General features: G+C 35.0%; 3 protein-coding genes and 1 non-coding gene across 5 annotated transcripts; 1 reads left to right on the top strand and 3 right to left on the bottom strand.

The window, feature by feature from the left end:
* The first annotated feature begins 1640 nt into the window (after positions 1-1640).
* LOC132031174 (14-3-3 protein 8) lies at positions 1641-7285 on the top strand. 2 transcript variants are annotated; one of them, XM_059421047.1, is made up of 7 exons: positions 1641-1833; positions 3779-4085; positions 4405-4492; positions 5594-5703; positions 5783-5931; positions 6936-6988; positions 7076-7285. In XM_059421047.1, the coding sequence occupies exons 1-7, from the start codon at positions 1770-1772 to the stop codon at positions 7076-7078; spliced, it is 774 nt and encodes a 257-aa protein (XP_059277030.1). In that variant the 5' UTR covers positions 1641-1769; the 3' UTR covers positions 7079-7285. The 2 variants fall into 2 exon arrangements, with proteins under 2 accessions (XP_059277030.1, XP_059277029.1); XM_059421046.1 differs by having other exon boundaries at positions 1645-1833; positions 6933-6988.
* Positions 7286-8268: 983 nt separating this feature from the next.
* LOC132031173 (uncharacterized) lies at positions 8269-12633 on the bottom strand. Its single transcript, XM_059421045.1, has 5 exons — positions 12209-12633; positions 10233-10274; positions 9856-10119; positions 9033-9236; positions 8269-8783 (listed from the first exon to the last, which is right to left on the bottom strand). The coding sequence occupies exons 1-5, from the start codon at positions 12296-12298 to the stop codon at positions 8565-8567; spliced, it is 819 nt and encodes a 272-aa protein (XP_059277028.1). The 5' UTR covers positions 12299-12633; the 3' UTR covers positions 8269-8564.
* Positions 12634-15101: 2468 nt separating this feature from the next.
* LOC132031172 (ketol-acid reductoisomerase, chloroplastic-like) lies at positions 15102-22360 on the bottom strand. Its single transcript, XM_059421044.1, has 10 exons — positions 21989-22360; positions 20361-20453; positions 19608-19673; positions 19352-19492; positions 17771-17998; positions 17557-17674; positions 17345-17484; positions 16807-16974; positions 16319-16474; positions 15102-15755 (listed from the first exon to the last, which is right to left on the bottom strand). Exons 1-10 carry the CDS (start codon positions 22346-22348, stop codon positions 15387-15389), a joined length of 1839 nt encoding a protein of 612 aa, XP_059277027.1. The 5' UTR covers positions 22349-22360; the 3' UTR covers positions 15102-15386.
* LOC132032271 (small nucleolar RNA snoR103) lies at positions 19005-19110 on the bottom strand. Its single transcript, XR_009408411.1, has one exon. It is a non-coding gene; the product is annotated as a small nucleolar RNA snoR103 (small nucleolar RNA).
* Positions 22361-24176: the final 1816 nt, after the last annotated feature.

The raw sequence follows: 24176 nt of genomic DNA, 5'->3' as shown, positions 1-24176 counted from the left end.
TGTGGTGAAAAGAGAATAGTATTATAATATTAATTGATATTAAAGAACAAATCAGGATATTTTTATTAAATTACTCCTTTAGTTTATTGGACTGGAAGAGGGAATAAAAGAAAAGAGATTTGCCTTCTAAGTAAATACTTTTTTCGGATAAAAAAGAGTGTCTACTTAACTCCTTTTTTTATTGAGTAAAAAAGAGTGTTCACTTATCAAATTAAAAGAATTAACTTTATTATTTTCAAATTTGCTCTCATTAAGTGTTATATGACCAAATCCCAATATCTATTTAATTAAGGGCAGTTTAGTCAAATTACCTATTTTTGTCTAGAAGTTAGTATGTTCTTAAGGGTGTGGAAATGGCTAAGTGGATAATCTTGTTGATCCAGAGGAAGTAGTGAACAAGAATTCTCAAAATTTTGAAATATTAAATTTATATCTTATATATTATGCTTTTTTATTTTAGTTTCTCACTAGGTGTTTTGTTCCTGCATTAAGTTTCAATTAAATTAAAATACTCGGCTAAAAATATCATATTGAAGGTAAGAGCTCCTTAACAAAAGCGATGTACTAAGCTTCTAACAACATACTCCCTTTGTTTCAATTTATGTGAACCTATTTTCTTTTTAACAAAATGAATCACCTATTTCCTAATTTGGAAACAAATTGACTTTATTTAATGATTTACTTTATTCAAGACTTAGTTTGAACCACAAGTTTCAAAAGTCTTCACTTTTTCTTAACTGTCGTGCCCAGTCAAATGGGTTCACATAAATTGAAACGGAGGGAGTATTAGTTATTGACTTATCGACTAATCCCTTGAGCAAGAGAGATATCACTAATAATAACATACCCAAAGATAGTTTCACAAATGGAGCCGAGAAGCATGGGATATCAGTGTCTTGGTTATTTGTGGTAGTACTATAAATTTAGCCGGGTTGTGATTTTAGTATTATTTTTATTATTTGTTGGTCGACAATGCGTATGTTAGTTTAACATGAGAAAGAGAAATGCATATTCATACTTTAATATCCTCATATGCATTTATAATTCTTTTATCCATTTTAATTGTGTATGCAATTTATAATTGCACGTCTTAATTTATACAAAGACATTTAAATTGAGACGGACGGAGTAGTATTTTTAAGTATGTACGTCTGGTGCAAAAATTAAAAGGCGTGGAAGTTCTACGAATATATTCATACACTTCTTTTTGTTAAATTTTTTCAACGATTAAAATCTTCTAATTGTTTTTTCTGACATTGACATAAATTATTCAAGGTATTTGATGTCCAAAATAAATTACGATGACAATACGCTAACCTTCATCCTAACTACTCATGTCGAATTGAATAATTTTGTGAATCATCAACGATTGCAGTGTGACGAATAGTATCCCTTCACCTTTAACTAGAAGTCTCAAACTCGAGCCAAATTTAGAAAAAAGTTTTGATAGAAAATACCTTACCTCCCATTAAATGGCACAAATTACACAAATTCAAATTAGTTGGAGCCTCTAATACAGGTGTCGGAAACCGAGCGAGAAATAAGAAAAATAAATTATTGGGGTTAAATTAAAGAAAGAAAAAGTTGAGGTAGGAAAAGTACATTTTACTCTCTCTATAGAAGCCCTACTGAAAAGTCGCTGTCAAGTAAGAACATTAGTAGGTGCTAGCACTACAAAAAGAAGAGAAAAAAGAAGAGATAGAAAAGAATCTCTCTTGTTTTTTTTTCAACAGAGAGAAGAAAGAAAGAGAAGAGATAGATCGGAAAAAATGGCTTCTCGTGAGAACTTTGTATATATGGCTAAGCTTGCTGAACAAGCTGAACGCTATGATGGTTAGGGTTTTAACTTCTTTTTTGCATCTTTATATGAATAGATCTCAGTTAATGTGTATATGTTCTTTTAGTTTACCTGCTTAATTGCCTGTTTGGATTCGCTTATTTTAGCTGTTTTTAAGCCAAAATGACTTGTAGAGCCCGTTTGGAAAGTGACTTTTAAGTATAAGTGCTTAAAGTGCTGAAAGTTATTTTATAAATAAGTAATTACGTGTTTGGATAAAAGTGCTTAAAGGGTTTTTAGAAGTAAGGGTAGTATTGGAATTAATAGAAAATATAAGGGATAAAAGGGTAAAGTTATTGATCATACTAAAATGGCTTTTAAGTTAAAAAAAATAAGTTGGGGTTGAGCAACTTCTTGGTTTTGGCTTATTTTAAGCACTTTTTAACTTAATTTAAGTTGTTTTCTATTTTACCAAACACCCAAATAAGTTAAAAATGACTTATAAGCTGGTTTGACCAACTTATAAGCCAATCCAAACGGGCTCTTAAGCGTTTGTTTTTAAGTTAAAATAGTAAAAGTAAGTCAAAAGCCATAAGCTATGGCTTTTGGGTTATAAGTCGAAAGTCATAAGTCCATCCAAATATGCTCTAAGTGGAGTAATTGTTACTCCCTTTTGAATCTTGTGGTCTTAAATTAAAAGTATTTGTAGACCTTTAAATCTTGTGGTCGTAAACTTGTCAGGTAGAATGTTAAAATTGGAAAACTTACTAAATATAGAAAGAGATACTCTATTTAGGACATACAAAAAAGGAAAGTAAAGACGGTTAAATTGGGATGGAGGGTGAATTCTCTTTCTTCAAAAGAAAAAGCTTCATGCTCCCACTATTCCAATTTAATTATCTTACTTTCTTTTTTGTATCCCAAAAAGAGTGTCTCTTTCTATATTTAGTAAGTTGACAATTCAAACATATTACATGACAACTTTAAAATCACAGACCCGCAAGGGTTGGGTGAGTGGTTTCCCACACGGGAGACCTGGTCCACTCACCAACAACCTTCCCAGTCAGAGCTCGTCGCACCGGGCTTCCTAGTGCGGTTTACATCTCCGGTGTGGTTTGCAAGCTTGCACAGTGAGCAGGTTACCCAGTGCGCACCCAAAGAGTAGCGGTTGCGGATTTTCAAAACTTAAAAACCACAAGATTCAAAGGAGATTTTAGTACACTACACACATTTTTAATTTAGGACCACAAGATTCATATGTCTCTTTTTATTCCTTAAACTTTGTGCTCAGTCAAACTAAGACACTTAAAATTGGGACAGAGGGAGCAATAGATTATAAAAATTTAGTGCTTTGAAATTTCAAGTTTTAGTAAGCTGCTACTATTGGAGTATAGGAAGAACTTGCAGTATGGACAATTTTAAAAAAAAGATTTTTAGGAAAAAGTTGTAGTTGTTATCTCTATATGAATAGATCTTAGTTAAATTTTATGTTCTTTAAATTTACCTGCTTAAGTAGAGTGATTTTCATTCTCTTTCTTAAAAGAAAAAGTTTAATAATCAGATCACCAAAATTTCAAGTTTCAGTTAGCTGCTACTGTTGGAGTATTAGTATAGGAAGAATTTGCAGTCTGGACAATTTTTAGTTAGAACAATAGTTTTTTTTTTTTTTTTTTTTTTTTTTTTTTTGGAGAAGAAAGTTTTTGCATCAGGAAAAAGTTGTTTGGATGCTTGAGTTTTTGAGAAGTTCTGTGAGTGTTTTGTGAGTGGGGGAAGATAATTTTTTTTCAAAAGTGCTTCAATAATCACACACTTCTTCACCCAAAAAGGTTTTTGAATTTTTTTTCTTCTGTTTGGAAACCTTTACCAAATTCCAAAACTTTTTTTTCCATTTTGTCATGAACTTTGAGTACTAAATGTATTCCATCTTGGTTGACTTTGCTTTTTTTTTTTTTCCACTACTCTGTTCGTTGTGATATGTAATGTTTAGAGAATATGTTGCAGAGATGGTCGATGCGATGAAGAATGTTGCAAATATGGATGTTGAATTGACTGTGGAGGAGAGGAATTTGTTTTCTGTTGGTTATAAGAATGTGGTAGGATCTAGGAGAGCATCTTGGAGGATCTTATCTTCCATCGAGCAGAAGGAAGAGTCTAGAGGAAATGAACAGAATGTGAAGCGGATCCAAGAGTACCGGAAAAAAGTTGAGTCAGAGCTCACCGACATTTGCAATAATATCATGACTGTGATTGATGAGCATCTGATTCCATCATGTACTGCAGGCGAATCAACTGTGTTTTACTACAAAATGTGAGGCTTGGTATATTATTGGGATTTTTTCATTTTTGACTTGTCAGCTGAAATTAATTATGGGCGCTAATATACAAAAGTATATATTGATTATGTATATATATGTAAAAAAATATGTATATTTATATTACTTAATATACAAAACTATATATTTGTTGGCAATTATTTTTTTGGGCGGTCCAAAAAGGTATTATCCCTATATTGTTTACTTTGAGTCGAAAACATTGAGTTTGGTTTCAAACATTGAGTTTGGTTTTTCAAGTGTTAAGAACTTCATAGGTTGTTCATTTTGGTCAGTTTGCTATATCTTTGGGTTCAGGAAAGGGGATTATTATCGATACCTTGCAGAGTTCAAAACGGGTGATGACAAGAAAGAGGTTTCTGATCTGTCTTTAAAGGCATATCAGGTATGCAGTTACTAAACGTGTAGATGAAAATGATCATCTTTTTTGATGATAAAGAAGAAGGCACTGATACATATTGTTTGTCGTCTGTGATCTTCCTCTTTTGTTCTTGGTGGATTGCTTCCTAAGGAATGCTAGCATATGTTCTGCTTGATTGCTCCATGTCTAATTACTTAAATTGAGGCTATTCAGTTCCTACATTTTGTTATTATTTTCTAAACTGCCTCTTGATTTTCTAGTCTGTAATATGTCAGAGATTTCAAATGGTACTACTTATGTTGAACTGTAGGACACATGAGAAATATCCTATCTTGTTACTCTTCCATGTGAGGAGTTAAGAGAGAATTCCGCTTATGTTGGTCAATTACCTTTGGCATGTCTTATTAAAACCCTGACTATTATTCAATCCAACCTTTTACCTCTAATCCCGTGTATGAAAGATAAGCAATGCCTGGCATGCTTGATGTGAGTGCTGTCTTCAGATTTTCGGACACTTCACCATAATCCTGAAGCTGACAACTATGAAAAACATTCAGGAGTGGGATTTGGTTTTTATTTAGTGGGTTGATGTATAACATCATGATTTGCTAAATAAGAATTTGTTACAGTGGATAACCTTTTTTAGATAGACTCTTATCGAGTTTTGGCCATGGTGATCCTGTTGAGCAATTCTGCTGGATAAGTCTGCAGTTATTGTTCGTTTCTCTGCAACTGTTCCTTTTATTTTAAGGATGCATGGCAGTGAACTAAAAAGTTAAAAACCTACATGCTAGTTGACAACTATGTAACTAACATATAGACAGACTGCACCATTGGTATACCGATGATCTATTGGTTATATCGTATGGGGCCTCAGCATTGCCACTTGTGCTAGGGCCTCCTTTAAATTTAGCTTCATGATTTAACACATGGCATACACATCATACACGTGATGTGTAAGTGTGCAGCAGATTTCTTATTTTTCTTGTTAGTTATTCTACTTTTTTTTGTGAACCCCTCTCTTCATGTTTTAAGTATAGTGTTTGTATTTGTTTTCTTAACATGCATATCCATATCTATATGTATCTACTTCCACTTATTGGTCATTCTAAACCTTGTGTACAGAAAGCTACAACTACTGCCGAGGCTGAATTACCAATTACCCATCCCATTCGGTTGGGTTTGGCTTTAAATTTCTCTGTTTTCTACTATGAGATAATGAACTCCCCTGAAAGGTTTGTGTAGTTTTGAGTTTATTGAAGTCTATCCATGACATGTTCTTCATCTCAGTTGATTATAATCTGTTTTCTTCAGGGCATGCCAACTGGCTAAGCAGGTTTTTGATGAAGCAATATCAGAGCTGGATTCCCTCAATGAGGACAACTACAAAGATGGCACCTTGATTTTGCAGCTTCTAAGGGACAACCTCACTTTGTGGACTGCTGACATTCCAGAGGATGCCGGTATGTACTAGTCTTGTTCTCATGGTTGCTTTGGTGCTTGATCCTCGTAGCTGGTTCATTAACTTTCTACCTGCTCTTTTCTTCTCGTAAGTTGCTAAAGTTAACTTGAGTGGTCATGGGTGCTAAATTTGCCTGCAAGGCTATTATAGATGAGAGATATCTTCAGAAAATTAATTCATTTCTGCAGCATTATAGATGGCATTTAGTGAGGAATGCACTGCACTATTAGCACATTATTTTCAGGATTAAAACACTAGGCAGCAAAAATAAAAGTTTTAGACATCCCTCCTTGTTTGATGGGAGAAGGGATGAATCAGGCTAGGAGATATGAGTAGTTGGAGGATTTCTTTTCTTGTTCATACAGTGTTTTATTAGACATTGGATGATTACTAAGGATCTAGACAAATCTGCTTTACTTTTTTTTTTTCCACTTCCTGATTTAGGGTGAGGTTGAGATTACTTGCACTAGTAGGCAGGGGCGGAGCCAAGAAGGGGGTTCGAACCCCCTTCGGCGAAAAATTACACTGTTTATACATGGTTAGAATTATTTTTATGTATATATAGTAGATGTTGAGACTCCTTTGGCTTCTTCGTGTGTTTACCTTTTCATATTTTGAACCCCCTTAGTGGAGATCCTGGCTTCGCCACGGCTAGTAGGTAAAGAGGCGCATGACCTTCTTGAATTAAATGGCTGTATTCATTAGGAATCAGAATAATTCCGATGGCTGCTCCTACTTGTATTTGGGGCCTTGAGATTGTAAAATTGACATTTCTAGTTACGCACTTAAATTGAACGCTCATTTCCAGTTAGGAATTGTTTCCTTTAGAAAGGTTTATGATCGTAACACAACAGCTAGTTTGAGTTGACGAGGCTATAACAAAGGGATCCTCAATGACGCTACAAAAAGGCAACTAGATTGAATATAAATCGTTCTATGTTACTATTAAGAGGAAACTTAACTTTCTGAAGTTACATAATCCCTCTTTTTCCTTCTGTATAGAAGATGGCCAAAAGGGAGATGCTGCAAACAAAACAGGTGGAATTGAGGATGCGGAGGTGGGTTCTTTATACGTTGTCTTTGTTTTGGTATAATCAAGTTCCGTTACTCACTCTAAACCACATCTTTTTGGTGTGCTCTTGCAGTGATGGGCCTTACGAGGAGAACCTACCATGTGTGTTTGGTAGAGGGAGGACGATGAAACATCCCGCAGATTGTTTGTTAAGTAACTCATAGATAATTGTAAGGCACCAATAAAAGAAAATGGATACTTTTTTACTGGGTGTACCTTGCTGGAGATTATTTTCACATTAATTGGACATTTGCATATCGTTTGATTTGCATTTTCATCGTCATTTCCTCTGCATATTGCTAGTTTTTCAGCCAAATGGGATATCAGCTGTTAGTCTCTCAAACCTTTATGATCCATCCTCAGTTTTGGTATAGTTCGCGCCTCTTTCATTTAGTTTAAAGTTTCAAGCTTTCTTTTATAGCATTGTTGTGTTGATGTTATATGGAATGAAAAGGTGTGCATCTAGCTCTCAATACCAAGAATTGCACTAATTTCTGTGTTTTCATAAACCCAAACGTTTGGAATGTTTTAAACATAACATTTGCATTTCAAAATGAGAAAATGCAGAATTTACAAAGGAATAAATTAAACTATTCCAAACAACCTGTGTAAGCTTAATCAAAAAAGAATTTTTACCACAAACTTGCTACATTAAGGTGCCGTTTAAAAATTATTCACTTTTTTTCCGGAAGTTTTTTTCACTTTTTTCCGGAAGCAGCGTTTGGCCATGAAAATTTTGAATACAACTTCAAATTGTATTCAGGAATATCAAAAATTCAAAAAACTTGTTTTTTAAAAAAATTACACTTTTTTACAATTACATTTCAACAAAAATTATAATTTCAAAAACTATGGTCAAATTTAACTCTAACTCCAAAATTTCAAAAAAAAAAGTGAATTTTTTTTGATGTCTATGGACAAATGGGGCCTAAGACTAACCAAACAGCCTCACTATGTAAGATTTTTTTCAATCTTCACTAAGTCCCTTGTATTATGTTTCTGCTTCCATGTGAGCTTCAGAACTGCAGTTATTTAGGAAGTATAGTATATATACTAGGATATAAAACAAGCTTTCTCGTATACCTTCCTTAACAAGATAACGGGCATTTGCAATTGTTTTCTTCATAGTAACTGTCAAATACTGCTAAATAAGCAACACCACTTAACAAAATTAAGGAGTATTGCTTATGCTTATATTAACACTTGGCACAAAACAAAAAATGGAAACCATCATTTTGCCGGGCATGTTGCATTTCCTTTGTTGGCTTCCATTGTTTTACAAGATAAGGTAATATTAATCATACTTGCATCATCAAAACAAACTACGGTGGCCAACACTTTACCATTGATTACAAAAAAGATTATGTCAAAATGCACATTTGACCCATCATAAATTGCAAGAGAAATAACTCGAGGAGATATTCAACAAACTTTTTAATTGTCATCAATAAGGCATTACTTGACAAATAAAAATGATATCTCTCATGCCACTACAACCTGTCCTTACTTTCTCTTATTTACGTTACAGAATTATTTGAAATGCTAATCTCAACCAACTATCTTTAAGTAAAACGTTCCACTTTTACAACTTGGCTTGCCCTTCCTGTTCTTGTCGCTTTTGTTTTCCAATTAAGTTCTTCATAGTACTGCTTCTTTGTGACTTCTTGAACAGCACTTTGCACACACATAACACCAGAAAATGCAACTTGTTCATCATTTACACTCTCCTCTGTAACGTCAACTTGTTCATTAGTCACACCAGCTGACTGTTGGCTTGGTACCTAATGAAAAAATTCAAAAATAAGAAGCTGATAAACAAAGTTATATCAAATTAAGAGAAAATAATGTATATCGCGTTATCATAGACTCAACATCTCAATACTACTATGAGTTTCCAAGGAAGAGATTCACTTCAGGTTAGAGTCAATCTTATTTGCGCATAGATTGTACCATATTTTGCATTTTCTAGTCATCAATAAGATCAAACCATGATTATTAATCAAACAAAAGCTAGTCAAGATCAGTTATACCCATTTTGTTCCCCAATTAAGCTTTTCATAGTGCTGCTTCTTTGTGACTTCTTGAACATAGTCCTTCTCCATGACTCTTTTCGAAACACCCATAGCACTTTGCACACACATAACACCACAAAATGCAACTTGTTCGTCATTTACACTCGCTTCTGTAACGTCGACTTGTTCATTAGTCACACCAGCTGACTGTTGGCTTGGTGCCTAATAAAAAAAAAAAAAAAATCAAAAGTAAGAAGCTGATAAACAATTAAAGATATAACAAATTAAGAAGCTGCCATGTCATATTTTGTTGGCCAGAACTCTACTAGAAGTCGCTGTGCAGTTTACTTCCAGTTATTCTGAACTTTGATTTCCAATCTAACTTAGCTTATACTGGCTCTTCCTCTGGCACATGCCTAAAGTTTTGGCACGTCATGTTTATGCATATGCGTCGTTCTCAATCTATTAGTTATAATCACACTAATTAAAATGTGATCTGATTGCAGTCGCATTCTTAACTTTCAATCAGAGAATAATTGTATATCGAGTTATCATAGACTCAATACTAATATTACTGTGTATATCCAGGGAAAGATTCATTTCAGGCCCGAGATCAATCTTTTTTGCACATAGATTGTACCAAAATTTGCATTTCCTAGCCATCACTAAGATCCAACCATGATTATCAATCAAACACAAGCTAGTCAAGATCAGTTATACACATGTTGTTCTATTAGGACTTATTACATTTCAGTACTAGTAATCCTATGCCACGAAGAAACAGAATCTTTTTCTTAATTTATTTTTTTTCACTCCAAGTAAACAAGACAGTACTGATCACCTTTTGCTTCTTCATTGGCGGCATATTCAGCACTGATGAAGCTGAAGCGTTAGTCTTCTCCTTGCGGTGAACTGAGTCCTTGACACCGTTAGAGAAACAAATGGTTTGCAGAGAAGTGACACAGCATTCTTGCCAATTGAGATGAGTGAGGTCTTTGATTGCTTCATTGAGAGAAACGAACGCTTCTGATGATATCTCCTCTTGCAATGTGGAGCGTCGCAGGTCCATTAAATCCATTGATCTCACCGTGTCAACCAGAACGTTCTGTAAAGTTAGCACATCACGGAATTAAGATTCGAATTAGCAGTGACTACAGAATTTGACAAGGTAAGCAGCAGTTAAATCGACGTTTGAACACTCCGAACTGTGAATTTGACCTTTTGACCCTTGTGTTTTTTGAATCCGTGAATGCTGATGATCTGCAAAAATCATCGACATATAAAGAAAATATTATTCTCACGGCACATAAAAACGGAGATTGAATTCCAATTCTGTTCCGAACTCATATCATGAAATTGACGATTCAAACGTCAAAATCAAATACAAATAATAAGAATTTCCGATTTCATACTGGAAACACGACTAGGAGAAACACCGAAGTGTATTGAAATGCGAAAAAACACGCAGATCTATAGCAGATATTACTCGTATCAACGATTAACCACAAAATCTCTACGCAGTTCGCATATTCAGAGAGCATGAGAGATACCTCACTGAGATTAGCGATAATGAAATCGAGTTGCTTGTTACATTATAATACAGAGATTGAGTTCCAATTCTGTTACGAACTCATCTCTTCAACTTGATTTGATAAAAGAATCGAGCAACGTATAATCATCAAAATTGATCATCCAAACATCAAAATGACTACAAATAATAGTAGGAATCTCTATTTTTCACACTGTCAAATCATTGATCTCCAATTTCATACTGGAAAAACAACTAGGAGATACACGTCCTCGAGTAAGCAATACAGATAAACAAACACAGAAGCAGTATTGAATAACTGACAAGCAATCGGAACCACAAAGTATAATTCACTAAACAAAACACTGTAGAGAAATCTCCACACATTGAGATTAGCAATAGTGAAATCGAGGTAATTTTCTAAGGTGATTAGATTAAAGTTAGATCTTCAGATCATATATAGCTACTCTAAAATAGAGATTGAATTCCAATTCCGTTACGAACTCATCTCTTCAACTTGATTTGGTAAAAATCAAGTAATGCATATCATGAAATTGAACGAATACAACTAATAACAATCTCTATTTTCACACGGTCACATCATTAATCTCCGACTTGATACTGAAAAAACACCCCCGAGTAAGAATAGCAGTACTGAAATACGTCAAAATGAAGCAGATCTTTGTGGATATTATCAACCATTTAAGAGTATCGGATAACAAACGAATACTGTCAAGCAATCGAAACCACACAGTATAATTCACTAAACAAAACAATGTAGATAAATCTCACACATTCACAGATTATTCTCACGGCACATGAGAAGTTAAAAATAGAGATTGAATTCCAATTCTCTTCTGAAATCATCTCCTGAACTTGATTTTGGTAAAAATCGAGCAACGCACATCATGAAATTGACCGTTCGAACATCAAAATGACTACAAATAATAATAATCTTATGATTCACAGTCAAATCATCATTCTCCGATTTCATACTGAAAAACAACTCAAAACAAGCAGATCTCTGCATATATTTGGCTAAACAAACACTGTAGAGAAATTATACACAGTTTGCACATTCAGTGAAAAGGAAGAGATACCTCTTTGAGATTAGTGATAGTAAAATCGAGTTGCTTTTTACATTATGATATAAGGATTACACTCACGGAAAAATAAAACAGAGATTTTGTTCCAATTTTATTCTGAAGTCCTCTATTCAACTTGATTTTGGTAAAATCGAGCAACGCACATCACGAAATTGACTATTCGAACATCAAAATCAATATAAGTAATAAGAATCTCCGATTTCATACTGAAAAAACAACTAATAAACACCGAAACGATATTGAAATACGTAAAACAAGCAGATATAATTCAACAATTTAAGATCAACGAACGGCAAATGAATACTGATAAGCATTACACAATATAATTCATTAAACAAAACACAGTAGAAATACGTATAAACACTGAAGCATTATTGAAATACGTAAAAACAAGCAGATATTATCAACAATATAAGATTACCGAACGACAAAGTAATACTGACAATCAATCGAAACCACACAGTACAATTCAGTAAGCAAAACATGTAGAAAATCGAGCTGCTTGTTAAAATCAAGTTAAATTGACAGTAAACAAAAAGAGTGTAGAAAAATGTGTATACCTCATTGAGATTACCGGCAGTTAAATCGAGTCTCTTGTTGCTGTCAATGAAATCGAGATAATTCTCTAAGCTTATCGATTTTTTCCCCATTCTGATCTCGTGTATGTTTGTTTTGTGTGAATTTTGATAAGTTTTGAGCACATCCGGGATATTTATAGTGACTACTGGGAATGTTAACACGTTACAAGCATTTTACGATCCATTTTCCCGCCACTGAAGTGCAAGCAATTAAGTTTTGTATGACACAAAATGTTTTCTTGAAAAATACTCCTTCCGCGTAAAAAAGATTGTCAACTTTTTCTTTTTTTTTGGTTAAAAAATAGTGTCTACTTATCAAATTAGAAATAATTTAACCATATTCATTCAAAATTGTCCTTATTAAGTGTTAAGTGAGCAAATTACAAAACTTATTTAATCAGGGGTAGTTTAGTCAAATTATATATTTTTGTCTATGAGTTAGTATTTTCTTAAAGGGTGTACAAATGACTAAGTGGACACTCTTTTTGATCCGGAGGGAGTACGTGATTGTTCTACTTATTTTTTGATATTTGGTAGGCAAGTTGGAAAATGTCATTCTAAAAGCATTTCCATAAATTCAAAGAAAACTCTAAGGTTGTTAAGTTCGAAATGCAACTTATGGTGGTGGGGATGGAAGAAGTGGGAGGTGGTGTAGGCAGGGGCGTGGGGGGTTATTACTGAAAACATTTTCAGTCATACCTGTTGAGAATAAAATAGACCCGCAAAAATAATATTCACAATATCAGTGATAAACGCAGAACACTAAGTTATGGTTAATTAGCAAGAATAAAAAGAAGAAATAATGGCACCAAGATTTTACGTGAAAACCCTTTTGAATAAGGAAAAAAATCTCGGGCTAAGAGCAGCAACTGATATCACTATAGCAAGGAATTTTACACTGTGTAATCACGAGTATAAATAATGCAAGACCACTTCTGTGCTCGAAAGAAATAACCCTTTTGATTTTTAAAAAAACATACAATATCGCTCACACTCTATTTTTCTTCATAGACTATTTTCTTACACATTCTATGATATGCCTCACTATGCTCTTTATACTCAGATATAATTCTCTGAGAATGGTGTATCTTTAAATTGATCAAGGGCTCCATATTTATAGGGATGAAGAGTGCCAATTTTTCTTCTTGGCATTGATTGGCCGGTGCCAATTCTTCAAAGATGATTTTTGCCAAAACAAATGGTTGTAGATCACTTTCATACCTTAGTCAAAGGAAAGGAACATGTTTCCTTAAATCATGGGTATAAGGCTGGAACCCCACAAATCTAGGTATCAGAGCATTTTCCATCATACCAAACACACCCATAGTTCAACTACTTATTTATGTTTAATTTACCATTAAAATTCGCTATGAAAAATAAAGGGAATAACAATTCTGGTAAAATTAAAACAGAAAAGGAAAATAGAGAAAAGGAGAAAAAGTAAAAAATAAAAAATAAAATACAATTTGATTTATTCATGAAAAGGATTTTTTAAGGTAGAAAAAGAGAGAGGGAGAGGGAGAAACGATTTTGGGACATTTACGAAAATAAGTTCACATAAATTGAAACAAAGGGATTGCTTTATTTACTTTCAGTACTTGTTTTTGATATGCTTCCCTTGAGCCTCGGTCTATCGGAAACAATCTTCTAGATTATATACAAATGCTTTTAAAATAATATTTTTTACTTATGTACCAAACACAATAATATAAGTAAGAAACTACTTATTTTGCGAAAAACATTTTCCTTCATAGTACTGAACACACCCTTAATGTTTATACCAGCGTGGTTCAACTATTTTATTGTTGTATACCATTAATATACAGTAACAAATATGAATTATATACCGCGAAATAATACCATATATATAGAACTGTTGCGTGTAATCATTAAGGGTACAAAAGGATACAGACAAGTAAATATTTTATTCCCCCTAGTAATAATCATAAAAAAAAAAAAAACCCCAAAAATTGACATTTCACATCTACCCACTATTTTTGAATTATTTAATCTGTGGTCAGAATTAATAAACTTCAGACAAGTAGTTGCTCCTCTTCCGCTTCTTCTTCTCCTCCTTTTCCTTCTCTTATCTGCGATCTGAGATTATCATATATTTTCTATCCATTGATCCCGAATTTGAACTTATTTTGTTGGCTCATATATAGTACTCTAGCCTTTTGATCGAACCTACTTGAGTGGTCAACGTGTGGAAAAGAAGCTTTGATCTTAAACCCCCTACTTGTAAGAAGTATGTCTATTGTGGAAAAATTTCTCTGCATTCAAGAGCTAATTCCACGATGAGTCCAAATACAATAGCTCAGTGGTAGATTTCCTATTTTGAGGGAATAAATGGAGCGTTATCCTTTTACCCTCTCAATTGTGTGCATCATTTTTTCTTTTCTAGTGAAACTATGACAAGTCTTTCATAGGTATATTTACTGCGCCTCAATTCCAAACAAGTTAATTTTGTTTGATTTTTATAAGGAATCAGTTAAATATACATGCAACTTTATCCCTTACAAAGTTGCAGCAAGTCGCCTGCCCAGCCCTAAGACTAGCATTACTATAAAATGGTGATAATTATCATCAGCTCTTAACAAAAAAAGGGCAAACCAGATTCTAGAAAGGCTACAAGAAAGAAGAAAGAAGAAAGAACAAGAACAAATTCAATCCTCGTCCCGACAAACCCTATATAGACAATTAGTTTAAACCTTTGATTGGGAAACATTAACTAGTATGGCTAAAGAGACCTATGTTTCTCGGACTCCTCAATAATGTCGAGGGGTTCGTGTTGGATACTCCAAAAGTAGTGCATTTTCGAGGATCCGACACGGGTGTATCAACATTTTTTAAGAGTCCGAGCAACACAGAAAGAGACTCCAATCTGTGTTTTTATTCCGTCAATCTGCAAAAGATACATAACAATCAAAAGTACAGAGATGACATAGTTAAGTTAACAGAAAAAGGTTAAATTTTTCATAATTTACCAACAGAAATATGTTCAGTAGATCTTCTTACCCTCCAAAAATCACAGCATACAGAAATGATCTACCTTTAAAAATTGCTCAACCAGACTAAACATAACCTCCTGCCTAATGCCTTACTCCTTCCAATTCCATAAAACCATCACCATCACAATAGACGTGACCGACAAAGAACTTTAGTTGCCAGTTTGTCTGAGCTCGGGACGGACAAAGTCGGCATCTGGAGGAACTGAAATGTCGACTGTCGGTCTCAATCGGGCACAAACTTCAATAGCTTCGTGCACAGGATCACATACGAAATTGGTGATAAGATCAATATCGATAGGAAGGTTATTGTCGACTGCCACCAGAGCTTGCTGGGTGAGGTTGTAATCAAATCGAGGGGCCCACTTCCTGGATCCTAAACGCGCTGTTGTAGAGCAATTGTCAACCATGAATGACACTCCACGTGCATGCATGAAAGGATTGAGGGAATCAACAGACTCAATGACACTTTCATTTATGATCTCTGAGTAAGAGTGGCCTTTCTTCCTCAGAACCTCAATCTGTTAATATTTGCCAAACAACAAAACGTTATATGATAAAGATGTCACAGAATAGGGCACATCTCTTTGCTATTGTTTTCTTTTTGGGCATTAAGGTAAATTGTCATGTCTTTTTTCACTGTGTTTCCTGGTTTTCAATTTTTACCACTTTAGGCAGCTTTCTGCAAGAGGCAATATTTGTTTTTTGAGTTTTGCAAAAACCTAATTTTGCTTCTAGAAAGCTGAATTTCATTAAACAAGACCTAGATGCTCTCACTCTAAGCTAATACCGTGTACCATCAAATTCAGGAGATAGAAGCAAAGAAGAAATCAGAATTAACAAAACAAAAACTGAAAATAAACAAAAGAGATCTGGGAGGGGGTTGTTCATCAGGTTGATCTAAACCTTGTCAAGTAGCGAGGATCTAGGTAAAAAGCGCTTGTAGCTAAAAAGAGAGCATATAAGAGAAGGTTCTGAAGAGATTCAAAGTTGACAGCAGCTCAAGATACACACACTCAGACCTCCTTTTACGACTCAAAACATAAAAATGAAATCAACCACATGGATTGAATAAAAAGCGGACCTGGGCCATCATCAATGCGACATAGACACCAGCTGTGAAAGGATACAGAGGACCCAGATCACCGGATGGGCGTGTTGCACGGACATGCTCACCGACTTTCCACATCCTTGTCTGGTCTATTTTGCCCATTGGGAAAGCTGGTAACCCCTCTTTCTCCTGTATGAAACAAAAAAAAAAAAAAAAAAAAGGTTAACATCTACATTTTTTTTTTTTTTTTTGAGAAGGTAACATATATTAACATCTTCATTTGATAATCAGTATTTCACTTTTCCATAATGCCGCAGAAGCCCTTGTAATATTAGGTTTCACAACAAGGATAACCAATTTCTTAAAGTGATCAAAAGAAAATGTAGGGGAAAAGCACACCACAAGCTAAGAAGTTTCCATCAAGGAGGTTAAATATTAATGTGCCTATGTAGAAGGGGGTGTGACAGAGAAAGAGAGAGAAACAAATTGTTAGGAAACTTAATGATCAAGAATCAACTTACAGAAAAGCGGCGACCTGCCAAGACAACACTCCTGATCTCACTACCTGTTGCAACATCTTCATAGCACTCATACAAGATCTCCATGCAAGGGTAATATGAAGCAGTATATGCAGTCGCGAACTCCTCCTTGCCATCCGCATCTAATGAATTGTATAGAGCTAACATACCCTAATAAACACATATATTACACGTAGAATACTTTCAGAACAATTTGAGAAGTCATAAAAGTATGTTGCTAAACATAATACTCCCTCTGGATCAAAAAGAATGTCCACTTAGCCATTTGCAAACCCCTTAAGAAAATACTAACTCCTAGACAAAAATAGGTAATTTGACTAAACTGCCCCTAATTAAATAGGTATTGGGATTTGATCACATAACACTTAATAGGGGCAAATCTGAAAAAATAAGGTTAATTCTTTCTTGATTTGATAAGTGGACACTCTTTTTGACCCAGGAAAAAAAGGCTAAGTGGACACTCTTTTTGATCCGGAGGGAGTAATACACCAAATCAGAAGATTGAGAAATTAATTCCGACCTTGGTTGATATGGTCCTAGAAATGTTTCCAGTTATGCACTCAACAGTATTCTTGTATGCGAGCTCTTCACTCATTCCATTTTCCGTGTACCTTCTGAACAACGACTCAACAATGCCATGGACAGCGCCAAGTAATATGCCTAAAAAGAAGACCAGTGGAACTCAGCAATACTGGTTTAGTAAGTGAAAAAAGACTTTAGAAACATGCTAACCTCGCTCGCCAAATATATCGCTCTTGTATTCCTGTTCAAGGGTAGTAGCAAATGTAAAGGGGGAACCAAGGGCAACTGACCACCCAAGAGCAACATCTGTGGCCCTTCCATCAATATCCTGTATATAGTGAAAGGCGTTACATCTCATAGAACATGAAAGCCAAGAGTTTGAGAGAAAGTAGAGGAGGGTGAATTATAAAAGGCTGCACAAGACCTGGTGAACAGCAAAACTTGCATTGATTCCAGCACCATTGATTTCTTTTCCTTGCACATATAATCTCCTGACAGATGGGCCCATTCCCTTGGGACATACAGCAATCACACTGATATTCTTGGGAAAGTCAAGGCCCATTGACTGCAAATGGCCGAGAAGGAATCCATGCGAAAGACCTAGTATGCTATTCGGCTTCATGTGAGAAAACACTTCTTCATAGTTGTCTGCCTGCACATACATCAGGAACTTCAGACCACAGGAGTGGTGATCCTGTGAAGGAACACGCTATCTGATAAGCTATCAATTTCCATTTTCTTGAGGTGTAATGTGTCAGGGAAAATACAGGGCTATGTTTATCCTTTCAGAGTGCGTGGCTCGGTCATATATTACAATCCTTCAGTTCTCTTTTTAAAGGTTCAGCTCATATAATGTTGCCAAGCTAAATACTCCATTGAACAGCAAGTTCAAGAATACAGTAGGTACATGAGACTATTAATTGATGAATTGGAGAAAAATAATGCGGAACAAGTGATTCTGATAATAATCTGTGTTTCCGCTAACCAAAATGAGTTCTATTTAGATTCTTCAAAATCTCACCAGAGAAATACTAAATTTAGTGGAAGTAACTGAGTTCGCTGACCATAGTCCACCCCCCCCCCCCCCCACCCCCCCCCCCACGCCCCAAAACCAACCCAAACCCCAAATAAAACAACAAAATCACATCTAATCACCATTGGTGGGAGCAGAAAGCACAAAGGTATAACTTATGACATAGCAAAACATTTGTCGCACTCGTTATGACATAGCAAAACATTTGTCGCACTCGTTATGACATAGCAAAACATTTGTCGCACTTTGGAATGAGTTCTATTTAGAATGTTCAAAGTCTCACCAGAGAAGCCCTTAGTGAAAGTTACTCTGTTCGTTGACCATAGCGCCGCCCTCCCCCACCCCAAATAAATCAACACAATCACATCTAATCACCAAATAGCGGGAGCAGAAAGCACAAAAGTATAACTTATGACATAGCAAAACGTATGTTGCGCTTTGGAAGAGTAGAAGCAAGAAACAAGATATCTAGCATCCCAGGTGCAAAAACCAAGCACCAGATCTACCAGTATATGAATTTTACAGTCCAACAAAAAGCATGCTATAAAGAGATGAACCCCAATGGCGAAAGGAGCTCCTATGAACAGCATGACTAGCTTTTGCATGCCTATTCTAATAAGAATTCCAGTGTTAGTACGGTTCTTTATGGGCGACCTGATAATTCTGAAGTGCCCACTTAAAGCCTACTAATGATTTTCCGTCCATATTTACAGCAGATACACAACTAATGTGAGCTGCCAAGAATTGGGACGTTACAAGAACGTATAATTCAAATATGCTGCACAAAGACACTTCTATTTTATCAATACCTATATAGTCATCTTTCTCGTTCACACTAAATGTATTCCTGTACCATTTTCATTTCAACAGTTTGCAAAAGGTGACATTGAACTATCAGGTGAAGGAAGCCTTCACTAAATGGTATTACCAAGTTGTCACGAAAAGAACACGAGGCTAACACAATGTGCCAACCTGAGCTGCATCAGAAATCAAAAGCAGCACTAGATCACTGCCAGAGATAGTTTCATATATGTCTCCTAAGGTGCCATTTTCTTCGGTAAACCCAGCTGCACGAGCCTCAGCAAAGGAGCGAGAACCCTTTCTCAAACCAATCTGCATAAGACCAACGTTCATACCTCATAAGTTGCAAGACTACAAGAATTTAATCTGTATGCAAACCAGATAAGGTCCAGCTTCAATTTCTAAACCAGAAGTAATGAAGTATTACCTTAACAACTATATCAGATTTTGCTTCTGCAAGAGAATCCCTCAAGTTCTGGGCTTGAGCTGGTCCCTGCCAAAAAAGAAGGGTATTGCTAAGCTACTTTAATTTGGAAGAAAGAAGGAATGAAACTTCAACTGGAGCGATAAAAAAACATTAACCTGACCTAGAAAAAAAATGCATTTTTAACCAAAATAATTCAATGCTATATATTTACACTTTCAAAACAGTATTCAGATATATTCTGATATAACCTTCAGTGTTAATGATGAAAAATTAACAGCATAACCAATTATCTACAGAAGTAGAGTATGGAATACATAAAATTTTGAATGGACAAAGAAGCATCATCTTGAGAAATACTACAATAGAGAAACTTTATCAGCAAATATGCTAGAATGAGTACGAAGAGCAAACACTCGATGATAGCATAAATGATTTTAGAAAAATCAACAAAATGAGTAGTTTGACGCTGCTTTTATCAAGTACATCCGAAAGATTGTAGCTTTACAGCAAAAATAGTAAATCAGAAGACTTCTATAATATAGAATCTAGAAAGAAAGATCTTCTCCAAATTTTGGTTAATTAAACTCTTGGTATCGGATGGCACTCAGAAATACTATTCCCTCAGATTTCATTGAGCTCAAACTGCAAACTTTCTCTTCATCAAATTCATATTCCAATAACTCTCAGAATGAAACATCCTACAGATATCATTATTGAATCAACTGAATAAAATTAAAACAGCAGAAATTTCACCTGAGAACCCCAGCCAATGACACCAATCTGCTTGATTCCCTTGAATGCATCCGGCAACAACTTGAACAAATCTCTCCCTCCTTTCACAATGTACTAAACCACAATCCCAACAATATACATTACACATCAAAGCCAAGAACTTTCACATATAAAGATAAACGTATTCAACATAGATACACTGAAGAAGAATGATAATGCCCTTTCCGTCCGAAAATTGTGTTTTACGGTACTTCTACCAAGTTTCCGAATATCTAGTGCTTAATGGTATTTGTTTGAGTTTTTCCAAAGAAGTTTATCAAAATTCTTTTTTTGAGATTAAAAAAAAAAAAAAAAAACTTTTTTTGAAGAAGTTCACACTAAAAAGCTCAGGAATCTTTTTATAGAAGAACTCTGACTATCTGAACACACATTTCATTTTTGTACAAACCCCTTATTCTGGAAAGCTTTTTAAGAAAAATCTTCCTATTATTTCCCAAAACAATAAGAATGGGTTTACATCCAGAAATAGATGTCCGACTACTTGAAATTAAGTGTAAAAGAAAAACTTTCGCTCTTGCTTAAGTTAAATACTTCATACAAAAAACAAATAGAGTGATTTAGTACTTTAATATAGTTTTCAAATATCTAAATATTACTCCCTCCGTCCCAATTTATGTGGCATTCTAGAGTCAAAAGAATTTTTCTTTGACTGGGAGTTTTTCATGTGCCTTTTAAATACTTTAAGTTGTTAATTATTGTGATTTATTTCAAAACCTATAAAGCTTCTATCTGTGCCGAATTCACTGTCAAAATTTAAAAGTTTGAATCTCGAAATCTGAACGGGTCCCATATAAATGTGAAAAAGAGAGTATATCACTAAAAATAAAATTCTCACTCCATTCACTTTTACTTATCAACATTTTCACTTTTACTTCTCACTTTTAGCATATCCTCAAATCATTTCCCAAGATCTAAGACTAAACATAAATTAATATGAATATTACGGTAAAATATCCGTATCAATTACTCCCTCAGTGTCAATTTAAGTGTGTTGCTCTCTTTTTTGGTCTATCCCAAAAAGAATGTCTCTTTCTATATTTAGTAAGTTGACAAATTAAACGTCAGACAAGTTTAAAACCATAAAATTCAAAAAAAAATTTAGTACATTACATACATCTTTAATTTAGAACCACAAGAGTGAAAAATCTCCCTATATTTGTTTAACTTCTTATCCATTCAAATTAAGTCACTTAAATTGTGAAGGATGGAGAATAACATTCTATGTCTATTTGGAGAAACTATTTACCCAAAATGGCCCATATTTTTAATATTACCCAAAATAGCCCATACTTTTATACAGGTTTATACATTACCTACCGTAAGTGTATAATGTTTTATAATGTTGTATATCGTGTGTGTAAACACTGTTGAAAAAAAGGTTGGTTATGCGGATGTAAATAAAAAATATGGCTACGTGGATGTAATATTTTATGCTGAGTTGTATATTATTGAAACTATCCCTATTATTAAACTTCGTCCAGTACACTTAAATTGTGAAGGAGGGAGTATTATTTTTTTAAAGGACGTGCAAAGTTCAAACTAGACAAGTAAAAGTGAAGTCCCGAGAAGGGAAGGGAAGACAAGCAGACCTCATCGTGTCCAGAAAGGGTAACTTTCTCCTTATTGAAGACAGACGTTTCAAAATCGAGTGAAATCGGTGTTTTTATAGTAGCAGGAGCAGCGACCATACGAGCATTAAGTGCTCCATTTCCATTTCGAGTAGATGAAAGTGATTTAGTAGCTCTGAGAGGTTTAACTGAAGAAGAAAGGAATCCTAAGTTACTCGAAAATGCAGGTAATTTTAGGGATTTCGATGAGGTAATGGAGAAAGCAGTAATCGCCGCCCCTGCCGTCGCCGCCATTGCTGCCGCTAGAGAGTGTGGAAAGAGAGAGAGCAAATGAGGATTTGTTTTATCAGAATTTATAGCTAGGGTAAAGATACGCCGCATATCTGAATAGACCATAGAGAAGTGGCGAGCTGAAACTGTGATTCTAAAAAGTAAAAATAAAATACACCCTCCATTTCAAATTATTTGTTGCACTTAAAAATAGACGCATCAAATTATTTATCATTTTAGGAGTTTAAGATGTAATTAATTTTTTTTTTTTCATTTTATTTTTAGTATAATTTTATCATTAATGGAGATGACACATAAATAGAGTTTACATTTAATGGAGAGAGATTATAACTTAGATATAAATAAGGATAAAGTTAGTCAAATATTCCTAAAAAAATTGCGCAGATTGCCATTCTTTTGGGGTGCTCTTTAAATATTGCCCTCATATTTGTGGTCTTTAAGTTTTGTCTTTCACTAGAAAAATGGCCTTATCTTTAGGAGGTTCTGGGTTAGAACCCCTGCTCAGGTATAAATTAAAAAAATATCGCAACGCAAGGCTTAGGTCGCGTGTATGCCGGACTCGGCATACTTATGCCTTATAGGCAAAATTTTAATTAAGCTTATGCCTTATAGGCAAAACTTTTCCTAATTTAATGTCTTAACTTTACTTAAGACATAACTAAAAGTATGCCCCGTATACATAACTTTTCCTTAAGACATAAGACTTTGTCTTTTAAGAGAATTAAGAAAAGTTCATTTATGGGGCATACTTTAGTTATGTCTTTTAGTTAAGGCATAACTAAAAGTATGCCCCTAAGGTGGAGCTTTTCCTTAAGGCATAAACTTTGCCTCATAAGGCGGAACTTATAGTTATGTCTGGTCCGGCATAACTTTAGTTATTCATTAAGAAGTGTATGCCGGGTCCGGCAGGCGACCCAAGCCTTGCTTTGCGATTTTTTTTTAATTTATGCGTGAGCGAGGGTTCGAACCCAGAACCTCATGATTTCTACGCGAAGGGCAAAAATTAAAGACTAACATTTTGAGGGCCAAAAACTAAAGACCATCCCAAATGAAGGGCAATCCTGCGAATTGCCCAATATTCCTCCTAATTGATAGTGTGTCACGACCCAAACCGATGGGCCATGACGGGCACCCGGGCCCAAATATTCCTCCTAATTAATCGTGTGTCACGACCCAAACTGGTGAGCCATGACGGGCACAACAGCCTTACCCGCCGAGCACCGTTAAATATGCTTTTCTATCATGATCATCAACAAGAGTGGACCTCAGGGGTCACCAGATGAAAATCTGCTAAATCATACAAGAGATGCTGAAAAAGGAATGAGCCCAATAAGATACATTATACAAATTATCCGGACAAAACTATGCAAGTCGACAAGGCTAACGTGCAATACTATATATACATCAAAAATATAGGTCAAAGGGCCATATAAAGTCTAACTATACCATGATTGTCTACAAGCCTCTACTAGAGTATCTAACATAAAAAGGTCAGGACAGGACCCCGCCGTACCTATATGTACACAAAAGAAATATCATACCAAAATTAGACTGCACTCCGGAACAAAAGGAGTGCTCCAATATCCACTGAACAGCAGCCTACAGTGCGGAGCCTCAACCTACCTACCTGAACCTGTGGGTATGAAACGTAGCACCCCAAGAAAAGGGACGTCAGTACGGACAAAGTACTGAGTATGTAAGGCATGAAAGTAACATGTAAGAGACGTAATAGAATATAGGATGAAATGAGTGCAACCTGTATGTCTGAACTGCCTCTATGGGCTAATAATATACATAAATATTGTGCTTGCACACACACACACACACACATATATAGACACACACACATCATCATCATCATTATCATTATCATCATGTGACCACCTGATCAGGTGGTAGTGCGTATATAATGTCATCA

This window comes from Lycium ferocissimum, chromosome 9 (assembly GCF_029784015.1).
Source record: "Lycium ferocissimum isolate CSIRO_LF1 chromosome 9, AGI_CSIRO_Lferr_CH_V1, whole genome shotgun sequence".
NCBI classification, from domain to species: Eukaryota; Viridiplantae; Streptophyta; class Magnoliopsida; order Solanales; family Solanaceae; genus Lycium; species Lycium ferocissimum.
This window is presented reverse-complemented; position numbering and strand designations above follow the sequence as displayed.